Source organism: Amblyomma americanum, chromosome 2 (assembly GCF_052857255.1).
Source record: "Amblyomma americanum isolate KBUSLIRL-KWMA chromosome 2, ASM5285725v1, whole genome shotgun sequence".
Lineage (NCBI taxonomy): Eukaryota > Metazoa > Arthropoda > Arachnida > Ixodida > Ixodidae > Amblyomma > Amblyomma americanum.
Window position 1 is genome coordinate 44396337 of NC_135498.1, and position 10548 is coordinate 44406884.

At 47.4% G+C, this 10548-nt stretch overlaps 1 protein-coding gene and 1 pseudogene across 9 annotated transcripts in view; both read right to left on the reverse strand.

Annotated features, from left to right (window-relative positions):
• Window positions 1-2095: 2095 nt before the first annotated feature.
• On the reverse strand, window positions 2096-4245 carry LOC144119668 (uncharacterized; annotated as a pseudogene).
• Window positions 4246-8388: 4143 nt separating this feature from the next.
• MED15 (mediator complex subunit 15) overlaps window positions 8389-10548 on the reverse strand; it is a 138816-nt gene continuing 136656 nt past the window's right edge. For all 9 annotated transcript variants that reach the window (XM_077654081.1, XM_077654083.1, XM_077654079.1 and 6 more), the window contains 3 exons: window positions 10100-10198; window positions 9817-9914; window positions 8389-8638 (listed from right to left, as the gene is read on the reverse strand). In XM_077654081.1, coding sequence (XP_077510207.1) covers window positions 8576-8638; window positions 9817-9914; window positions 10100-10198 — 260 coding nt within the window. In that variant the 3' untranslated portion in view covers window positions 8389-8575. The remainder of the gene's footprint in view (window positions 8639-9816; window positions 9915-10099; window positions 10199-10548) is intronic.

Genomic DNA, 10548 nt, shown 5'->3' on the forward strand with positions numbered 1-10548 from the left:
CAAGATGCGTGATCGGGGATTCCGGGCTAGTCTCGCTTCTTTTTAGGTTTGAACGCTGTAGTTTTTGTCACCAGTTTAACCTAACAGTTTAACCTCCATTCGTGCCCTCGCCACTGAGAAGCAGAAAACCTACTGAGGACTCATTCCTCACACATGACGTTTCTGCGTCGCATGCAGGCAAGCATTTTATCGCATTTTTCAATTAGGCAGTTTGTCACCGCTTTCGGTTGTAGTAGTCGGCTGAATGCCTTGCCAACGTGGGCGGCCTAATAAGCGACGGTTCGCTGGGCCCTCTTCAACTTCTTCGGGATTAACAATGTCATTTGCTAACCTCCCTGTAGATACAGGCGTCAAAACTCAGCCCACTGATTGGTCCAAATGTGGAGGTTTGTAGAGACCTATAACCACTCCGCAGCGACCATAGTCCTCCATAAAGTCAGTAATAAAATTCGAATAAGGAAAGGTGTGACGCAGGGAGGCACGATCTCGTCAATGCATTCACCGCCTGTTTACAGGAGGTGTTCCGAGACCTGGACTGGGAAAAGTTGGCGATAAGAGTTAATAGAGAATACCAGATTAATTTGCGATTCGCTGATGGAATTGCCTTGCTAAGTCACTCAGAAGATGAACTGCAAAGCATGATCAATGAGTTGAGCAGAGCATAACGGTGGGCCTAAAAATTAATATGCAGGAAACCAAAGTAACGTTCAACAGACTCGCAAGGGAACAGCAGCTCACAGTTGGTACCGAGGTGGTGGAAGTGATAAGGGAATACGTCTACTTAGGGCAGCTAGTGACAGCTGATACGGATCATGAGAGGGAAATAACTAGGATAAGAATGGGGTGGAGCGCCTATGGCAGGTTCTGTCTGATCATGAATTGAAGTTTACCAATATCCCTCAAGAGAAAATGTATAACACCTCTATCTTACCGGTACTCACCTATGGGGCAGAAATGTTGAGGCTAACGAAAAGGGTTCAGCTTAATTCAAGGACAACGCGGCCAGCTATGGTAAGCAAAACGGTAGGTGTAACGTTAAGAGACCGGAAGCGTGCAGAGTGGGTGAGGGGACAAACGCGGGTTAATGACATCCTTTTCGAAATCGAGAAGAAATGGGCTTTAGCAGGACACGTAATGAGAAGGCAAGATAACCGCTGGTCCTTAATGGTAACGGAGTGGATTGCAAGAGAAGGCAAGCATAGCAGGGGGCGCCAGAAAATTAGGTGGGTGAATGAGATTAAGAAGTTTTTGGGGATACGGTGGCCGCAGCTGTCAAAGGACATGGTTCATTGGAGAGACACGGGAGAGGCCTTTGCCCTGCAGTGTGCATAGTCAGGCTGATGATGATGATGATGATGTAGAGACACCAGAACACCTTTCAAAGTGCCGCATTTTTCTAAAGCAATAACAGCAACACAAGGCTGCCAGAATGATGAGCACCAATATCTCTCGAATTTTCTGATAACAGCTACCTCCTACTGTCTCTACTATGTGCTCAACTTGTAACACGATGCCCAAGGATCTTAAATGGTCGAGTTGCGAAAATTCTGAACGAAGGAAAAAATTGAATTCTGCACATGCGTTATGAACGAAGTCACTCCATCAAATACGAAAGGTTTTACTTGCAATAGCCTAGCTGTGCAGATAAGGAGGGGTAGCGTGGTGAAGGTAGTTGTTAATTGTGGCGGAAAAGATGGCGGCAGCCATTTTTCTACCTAATGATGTTTTACAAGGATTTGTTTCTGAGCTAGTTGGTGCATGATCCAAGAAAATACAGTCAACAAATAGGCGCCACACGTGGAAGAACACACGTGCAGTTGTGAGCAATATGAAAGGAAAAGAACTTTGAACATTCATTTATTGATTACTCCATAATTATGTTCGACAAGCAGAGTTTATTGTGTTTTCTCACTTGTTATCCTCTTTGTGTAAAGTATCCAAAAGTCATTCTCAAAAATAGGGCAGAAATGACCATAAAATTAGCAATTTTGTGGGAAGGTAGGTATAGCTAACAACCTAAATGATTCATGAAAGAACCAAGAGAGTGGGGGAGGGGAAAAGAGGAAGCAAGACGACAATGGGCCCTGGACTCGCTCTATATGGCCGGGCACTGTTGTGCTTCGGCGACCCCTCGGGCCCAGCCCACTGTCAGTAGCTGTATTTCCGGCAGCGAGCTGCGCAGAGCAGCCTCCCATCGCTCATGATGTCCTGACCCTTGCCACGGGGGCTTGGGCTTGTTCGGGCAGTTCAGAATGACGTGATTAAAGTCGGCTCTAGTGCTATAGGACACAAGTGGCAGTGAGGAGAGGTTTCACCGCGGGTCACACATGAGAGAACGAAATGGGTCGTGACTGTGGCCGTTTGAAGCTTGCGCCGCAATGCCTGGTCGCCTTTGGGAAGATATTTATGCGGTGGAGGACACATTAGGCGGGAATTTCTATAAAACAGGGTGAGGTCGTGGTATAGTTGAGAAGCCGATCCCTGGCACTGCGAGACGAAGGCAGGTCGCCCTCAGCCCGGATGACGAGTGCTCGGGCTTCGGTGTGAGCGGCCGTGTTGCCTGGGTGTTCGCTGTGTGCAGGGACCCAGAGGAGAATGATGAGACAATTTGGGGTGGGGGGTTGATGATGCTAGGATTTTTGCAGCCTGGGAGGGGATTTTGCAATTGGCATAATTATTAATTGCTGTTTTGGAATCTGAGAAAGTTTACTCAGCCGAGGAGTGCGCGATTGCTAAAGCAATTGCTGCCTCTGCCGCTTCTAGGGAATCTTGCAAATTTGGAACAGACGCATTGTCTATCGGGTTTTGGAATCCGTCCACTATGGATAATGAGTAAGCTGGTCGGTTCGAATATTCGGCAGTGTCTACATAAACTGGCGGAGCATGGGGAGGATAGTGCAAAGCCTTGGCTCTAGCTTTCCGTCTCTCTCGATCATGCTCCGGGGGGGGGGGGGGGGGGGGGGGGGGTATTTTTGGGAAGAGGCGCGCGGTATGTAGAGATTTTTATTGAGAGCAATGCGAGGAATTCGCGTGGCTGATGTATGACCGCGGAGGTTTATTCCAAGTCGACGCAGGAGAATTTGAGCGTCTATGGTACTGACTTATGAGGTGCGCTTCTCCCAGCTATCCCAGGGTGTTTGCACCCCTAGTTCGAGTTTCTCAGTGGGCGTTGATTCAGGGAGAAGGACAGAAGTTTATTAGGCTGTGCGGATGAGTCTATTGAGTTGCTCGGTCTCCGTGGGTGTGAGGTAGAGGTAAGGGATGTGGTAGGTGATCCTGCATAAGCAGAAGGCTTGAATAAGGCGATGTGTGTCCGCTTCCTTCATGCCGCGATGGCGATTGGCGATACGCTTAATCAGTGACGGTGTATTGAGAATCGCAGCACGGATTAATTTTATGGTCTCAGCGTTGGCGCCGTCGTCAGAAATTATGACACCTAAAATTTTGATTCTATTGACCCTGCGGATGGGGGTGTCGTCTAGTGCGACTAGAATGTTAGGGGGTCCCGTTCTTTTAGGTCCATAACTAGATGTTCGGAATTAGCCGCCGAGCGGCTTAGACCAATACTGCTGGCATGCGTATCAACAGTGTCAGGAGTGATAGACCGAAGGAATTGTGGCAAGATCCCGCGCTAACGGTTTGTTCCCTCTTGTGTTCTTCCCTGTGTGGTGTCTATTTGTTGGCTGCAGTTCTCTTGGATCGTGATGCATGACCGGCACTGCTTTGGGGTAAACTGCCGCGGCAGGCACTAAAATTAACAAGAAACAAAGCATTCTTTGGCTTCCGCTCCTTCATTTGGACAATTTTACCCTCATTTCATCAAGAAAGGAACTCTTCCGGTGCCGCACACGTGCTCTCATCCCTCCGTGTGCGGTAACCCTCCCCCGCGGCCTCATCCGTGCAGAGGAGGTTGGGCTTACGAGGATCCGGGTCGGGGTTGCCCTCACACCAGCCATCACTCGGAAGTGGCCTCAGTACCGAGAATTGTTTCCTCGGCCAGGGTGTCCGATATGTAAACACAAGGACATTGAGGCCGACATTCATCACTTACTGTGACTGCCCAGCTCTCAAGCCTACAAGGGTCCAGCACCTGATGGTAGCAGGTCTTTCACCAAGCAACCCTGCTTCATACATTGCCTGGACGCAGGGACCCCTACCATCGTTCTCTACAGGACTTCATCAAATCAGCTAACCTTTTTCCATTCATTTAATCTCTACTACACCATTCATCCCACCTTCACCCATCATTGATGCCCTGGGGCAATAAATTTCGCTTAAAAAAGCATTCTTTGTATGGTATGGTATGGTGCGGTACGTTACAGTATGGTAAGTGGTGTTTAACGTCCTAAATTTGCACGTGTACTACGGGGTGCAGGAAAAAAATGAATGTGGATTAGCTCAGCTAATCCAGGATATACAAAGCGAAAGCTGTCGGCGTTCATTGCGTTCACTGGCGTTGGCGTTGACAACGTTCTAGACGCCGATGATTTTGAGGAAAGGAAGGGAGCATAATTGGCTCCCTGGGACAGTGGACGCCTCAATCGCGCTTTGAGGTACGTGGCGGTGGTGAGAGAGAGATGTGGGCTGCATGCATTAGCGCCGACAACGTTTTGGCAGACGCAACACTGCAGCAATAGGTCGCAGCATTCATTGGGTGACCAACCTCTCGCGATCAACCATTAACTGCCACCTGCCAGGTTGGCAAGGTGGGCGCGCTGCCTATCCAGTGTGCGGAGGAACGCACTCAACGTTACAGACGCTGGATCAGGCTGGATCACATGGTCAGAAGCAGCCGCTCCACAGCCGCGGAACAGTTAACTAGATATAGTTCACTGTACCCCGGCGCAGCGACGGCAAAGACTCGGCTCGGCGAAGTCACGTGATGCGTTGCTATGGCAGCGGCGCAGCAAGGACGTTCAAGGTCAAACTGCAGCCCACGGTAAAATCTGCGCAGCTAGGCCAGTAAAGCTTTCGCTGTAAAACCGTCCCCGAAGAAATGACTCGGAAGGCTACGTGCACGGCCGCTTCGCGCTTTGCATCAAGCGGCCGGGCTACGTGGCTCGCTAAAAACGGCCCTGGGAAAAATAATTACATGGAGATCACACATAAGTGGCAATGTGGATGAGCGCTAGCAGGTTTTCCGCTGTGCTTTTGTGATTATTTTGCAATTCTTGCTTTTGGATTTTATTATTTAGCTAGTACATCTTGCACAGTTGTGGTCGCGGCTGCACTACCACAGGCAGATGGTTAACTTGAGGTGGGGGCAGTGCTTAAAGTTTGGCTCCATCGGAGGAGGGTTTCCAGTGATTCGAGCAGAGGTGGAAAAGGTAATAGTTTGAGAGAAAGCAGCTGGCAACCTGTTTTACGCAGTTTTATACAAAGGGAAGAGATCAATTTAAGGGTGGTTTATTTGCTCAGTTCATAACATAGTTTTATACAAAGTGCATGGAGATATCATCAGTTTGACACAGACCTTAAACAAGCGTTCCCCACGCTCTGCCAGTGAGCTCGACAGTATCTGAAGTAAAACATCTTACAGTGAAAAGAAGCGTCGGTAATTCTACCGTATGCATACTTACGAAACCTCTACTTCCCAGTATTTTTGAAAACGTGGATAAAGGTAGCATTTCTGAACATTAGCCAAAACCCAAAGATAATATGTAGGCGAGGGGTCTCAGACCCCTCAATATAGGACGGGGGTCGTAGAACACCCCTCCCCTCCCCCGAGACCCTTGGGTGGGGATGGGAATAACCTTATTTGCATGAATATTTTAGATGACTGAGCGTGAGTGGTCTCCTCCGTCCAAGACTCCAAGAGGCTGCTGCCAGTCGGGCCCTGCTGAGGTTCCTTCAGGATCCTGGCAACTTTCACGGCAACTTCTAATCGGCAAGCACTACCTGAGGATCTCGCCGTTGCAGACGTGTTAGTTTGGCCATTGCTCCTGCTATAGGAACATTTATGTTGACACGATGGCCCTTGCTGCGCTGGTGCCCCTTCCCCCTTTAGAGCTTGGCCGCTCGGTTACACGCGAAATCCTTTGTCCGAACTTCCATGCGACTAACGCGAGCTTCAACCGCACATGGCAACTCCGGGACTGGCAGCGAGACGTCAGCGCACCTCGGCAACCTGCAGCGAAGTTTCCCAAGTTGACTGCTGTGCTGTCGTGTATAGCCTATAACGACCGAAGGTAGCAACTCTCATGCGGCTCCAGAGCGTATTTGAGACATAGCATTGCTCCAGACACGAGTGCATCAACATATGGGCTAGTTAGTGAGTTAGGCCGTAGGAGGGGGCGACAATTGGATTACGCAGGCCAAGCTCGGACCTCACGGAGCGCAAGCGGGACGTCACGTGTCACGTGACACCAAGGTCCGCGGGCGAATGTTATGTCATAGGAATACACCTATGAATCTACCAAAGTGGCTTCACACGACCGAAAGCAATCAACCTCTGGCATCACATGGTGTCCCACTTGCCCACGAATGGAGAAAGTATAATACCCAGGAGAAATTAAGGCTGCGCCCATGTCTGATCCGATTACCGCCCCCTTCTCCTACCTCAGCCTCTGCAGGTGGCGATAAGAACTACATAGGTATCCCACGGTCTTCCGCCATGCTACGTCCACCAACATGGCGGGCTGGATGTGAACCTCACGGAGCGGAAGTTGGATGTTACGTGATGCCTGATCTGCGATTGTCCGTGATCAAACTGCCCGTCGCGTTAATCCACCTTTATCACCACTCCCCCAACTTTCGCCTTTGCAGGTAGCGATAAGAGGATTAGGAATGCGCACGGTCTTTCGCCGTGCATGTTCCCCAACATCGCGAAGCGGAAGCGGGTTTCACGTGACGCCTTCTACTCTGGCTACTGGTCCGTCGCGTGAAACCACCTAAATGCAAGGCATTGACGGCTGTCCACATCTGGGCGGCTGTGACCAATCATACCTCTCAGCCTCCTGTTCCCGATTTTCGAACAATTGTCAGTCCTGTGGCCTCCAGCTACAGTGGTCGAGATTTGTATGTTGTAGTAGGATAGATGGGAGGTGTTCACCACAAACTTTGCACAACGTTCGCTTGGTGTGGCTCCCGGAAGCATACATTGCATCAAAATAATCTACCGTATCGCATGCAGCTGATGGCATCAGTACTTTCAATTGACTCTTGTCATGCCAAAAAATCTAGCCCGAGGCATAGTCCTAGAAGCGATCGCTTAATGTAGATATTTTAAGGCAAAAACGCCAACACACATAACCCGTGTGCCCATGCCTCTTTATAGAGCGCACGTCAAAACAACAGCAAAATCTCGCTGATGAATTTGGCACACAGAAATGTACTCGGAGTGACTGACTGGATCACTGCAGAATTCCACTCATAACTGAACAAGGCACTTGAAAATTGTCAGTTTCAACTATCTAAGTTACAGCCTTAATTAATACTCCTACCGCGAAGGTCTTGAAGGGACCAGAAAAATTTGTTCGTCTCAACAAATGTTGCCAAATATATGATACACGCAAATAATGAATAAAATGGCCTTGCACTGAAAGAATAATTGCAAAGGGGAAATTTTCTGCATTATGCATGAAGTGAGCCGAGTGGATAGCAGTGCGTCTCTCTCTTATCTCGCTCCTTCTGCAACGTAGCTCTTGCCAAACTCTACAAGGTGCAGCACTTGCCTTTCCATCCTTCCTCAGGCAATGCACATACGGCACCAATGCCTGGACATCTCTGCACCGCGATAATGAATGTTCAATGCCGCGCAAAGTTGAAAATTCGACTCCATGTATTTAGGCCCCAAGTCAATGAGCGGATGCACTCCGCACCAACACACATTTAGTCCTCCGGAGGCAACGCGCAGCATGTGAAGCGTGTGATGCAGAAATCTGGCCATATCTATGTCTGCACCGCGCACATGCAGGCACAAAGGTGCCCAGCCTTTTCCGCACCAGCAAGAAAGCTTCCCCTCAAGAAAGTGTGCTTCCACAAGACAGCATCCCCGTGCTTTTTCGTGAAGGTGCAGGAAAGCTATCTCCTGAGGGGTGCACTTTCTTATATAGAAGTATTTTAAACTTTTTACCTTTCCCCAACAGTGATGCGCGCATACTATGTGAGTGATAGTGGCGGGGTCACCGGGGTTCAAAGTCACTGCGAAATTTCTTCCTAATCAAAGGACACGCAAAACAGTTTGCCTCAAGCAGGTTTCTTTTTTACACTGAAACTTTTGGGAATCAAACCAAACAAGTCTCACATTGTTAATCTTACCCGTAAATTTGTCTTAAGAGTGCATCTTAACAGCAGACTACTGCATATTTACAGCGAGAATAGCATCATTGTTCTCTGCTGTAACTGGTGAAGCCAGTGAGTGTTTAAAAGAGCACAAGAACAGAGACATTCAACAAAGAGGTTTTATTTTTATCTTAGCAACAATGAACAGTATTTACAAGCAAGGTACAATTGGACCAGCCAGAAAGTGTGAAAAGCATTTTGGTGCTTTGTGTGCTGATGATAGCTCGGAAGGCAGCAGCCATGGTGATTTCAGGTCCTGAGAATATGAGTCAACTTAGGCCAAAAGTCTACATCAATCTCTTCCTGTGGTTGCCATGGTGTCTGGTAAAGAGCAGGCTTTCCGAACACACATTTCCTGCACAGAGAAGCAAACAATAACGTTCACGGCATTGTCAGGGTAGTAAAGGCTTAAAGTCATAAACAGTGTCACCGTTTTAAAACAGTCAGCAACAAGCGAGCGTTTTCGGCCACACAACATTTAAGCATTTTGCTCACAGTTCTGGTTATATGCATAACATAATCAGGTACATACTGGTGCCAAAGATAAACATAATAAAAGAGAACCACAACTATATATCCATTTCTGACAGTTTCAGTACTAGCACAGGCCACCGATACGAGTTCTTCAATGTTGCCATTGTTTTGTACTGCTAAATTATGCACAAATTCAATGCTTACAAAGAAATTTCTACATGTCAGTTTAACACGATCTGTCTGTATTCTGTGCATTAAGGGCACTAAATCCTCAATAAACACTGATAGAAAGTTGGTACAGGATGAGGCGTCGAAGGGGCGCATGCGACGCGCATCCTAACGAGACATTGCTTGTGGATAGGACAATAGTCTTTACTTCCGGCTCTAGTTCACCAACAAAATGCTTCACTTGAGTACAACTCTTAAAAAATGAACAAGCTGGAGGGATTTGCACTGTCAAGTGCATCTAGGAAATAATAGCACTCAAAGTGCAATAAAGCTAGTTGCTTTGCAGCTTGGCAAGGTTAGTCCTCAAAATGGTGTGTTCTGTGAAGAATTAAATGCAAAACACAAGTACCATCAATAAAAAAAAAAATTAGAATGATGCTGTCACACAACTTATGTCACTATTGGAAACATTCTCGCTTGAAATGTGAATTTCAAGTATGTTAAAAAAAAGAAACAGCGTTCTGCACAAAACACAAAATTAATTGTGAAAGGCTCGATTACTAGGCTACACTACAGAGAAAATATGCTCAGGAGCTCAGTTTATATGGTTTTATGGGTTTATGATGTTTAACATCCCAAAGCGACTCGGGCTATGAGGGATACCTTTGCGGAGGGTTCTGGAAATTTCGACCACCTGTGGTTCTTTAACGTGCACTAACATCGCACAGTACAGTACACAGGCCTCTAGCATTTCACCTTCACCAAAACGCGACCGCCACAATTGAGATCAAACCTGCGTATTTTGGGTCAGCAGCCAAGCCCCATAACCACCAAGCCACCGCAGCAGCTTTATAGCTTTTTTTTTAATGAGCTGAACACAACTGCACTTACCCATGTGTCTAGAAGTGATGTGACTGAATACTTCTCGGGCATCTTGTTGAGATGAATATCCAAGGAGTTGAGAATGTTTCTAAGAAACTGCGTTGAATCTGGAAAGAACAGGAAAAGGTAGCAAAACGCAGTCAGTGAAAAGAAGACAAACTTCTTCCGAAATGTTGCACCATTAAAATAGAAAATGCAAGCATTGCTTTAAAATTAACTTGCTTGGGTAACTGCAAGCTTCTGCCACAAGCCTGTCATGTAGAGCCATGAAACAGAGCTGTTCCCCACTTACCGTACTGATCTCTGCTGGCATTGCACTGGGGAGGCCGGCTTGGGTAATTTTCTGGCACAGCCACAGTTATGGGAGGAACACAGGGTAGGTTTTTGTCATCTGCAGCAAAAGAGGTGACAAGAAGCCCTGCTATGATAATGAAAGCAGTGTGGCACAATATGCATACTTTTCTTCCTACGAAGTGCAACAAAGCTATGTGCACTCTAATCATTGGTCTGTACAACTATGCGGCTAAGTTGTGACGCACACGGACAAGAGACTCCTTTCTAATTCTTCCTTGAATTTGGCATTCTCTGAGTACGACGAATGAGACTGTATTTTTCGTGATTTTCTTTTGTACATTTCAACACATTTTTAAGAAATTAGTACGATACGCATCGCTGCCACTAAAGAACGCTTTTTACCAAGACACTAATGATGACTTTCAGCACCGTGCCTCTGCTTTGAAA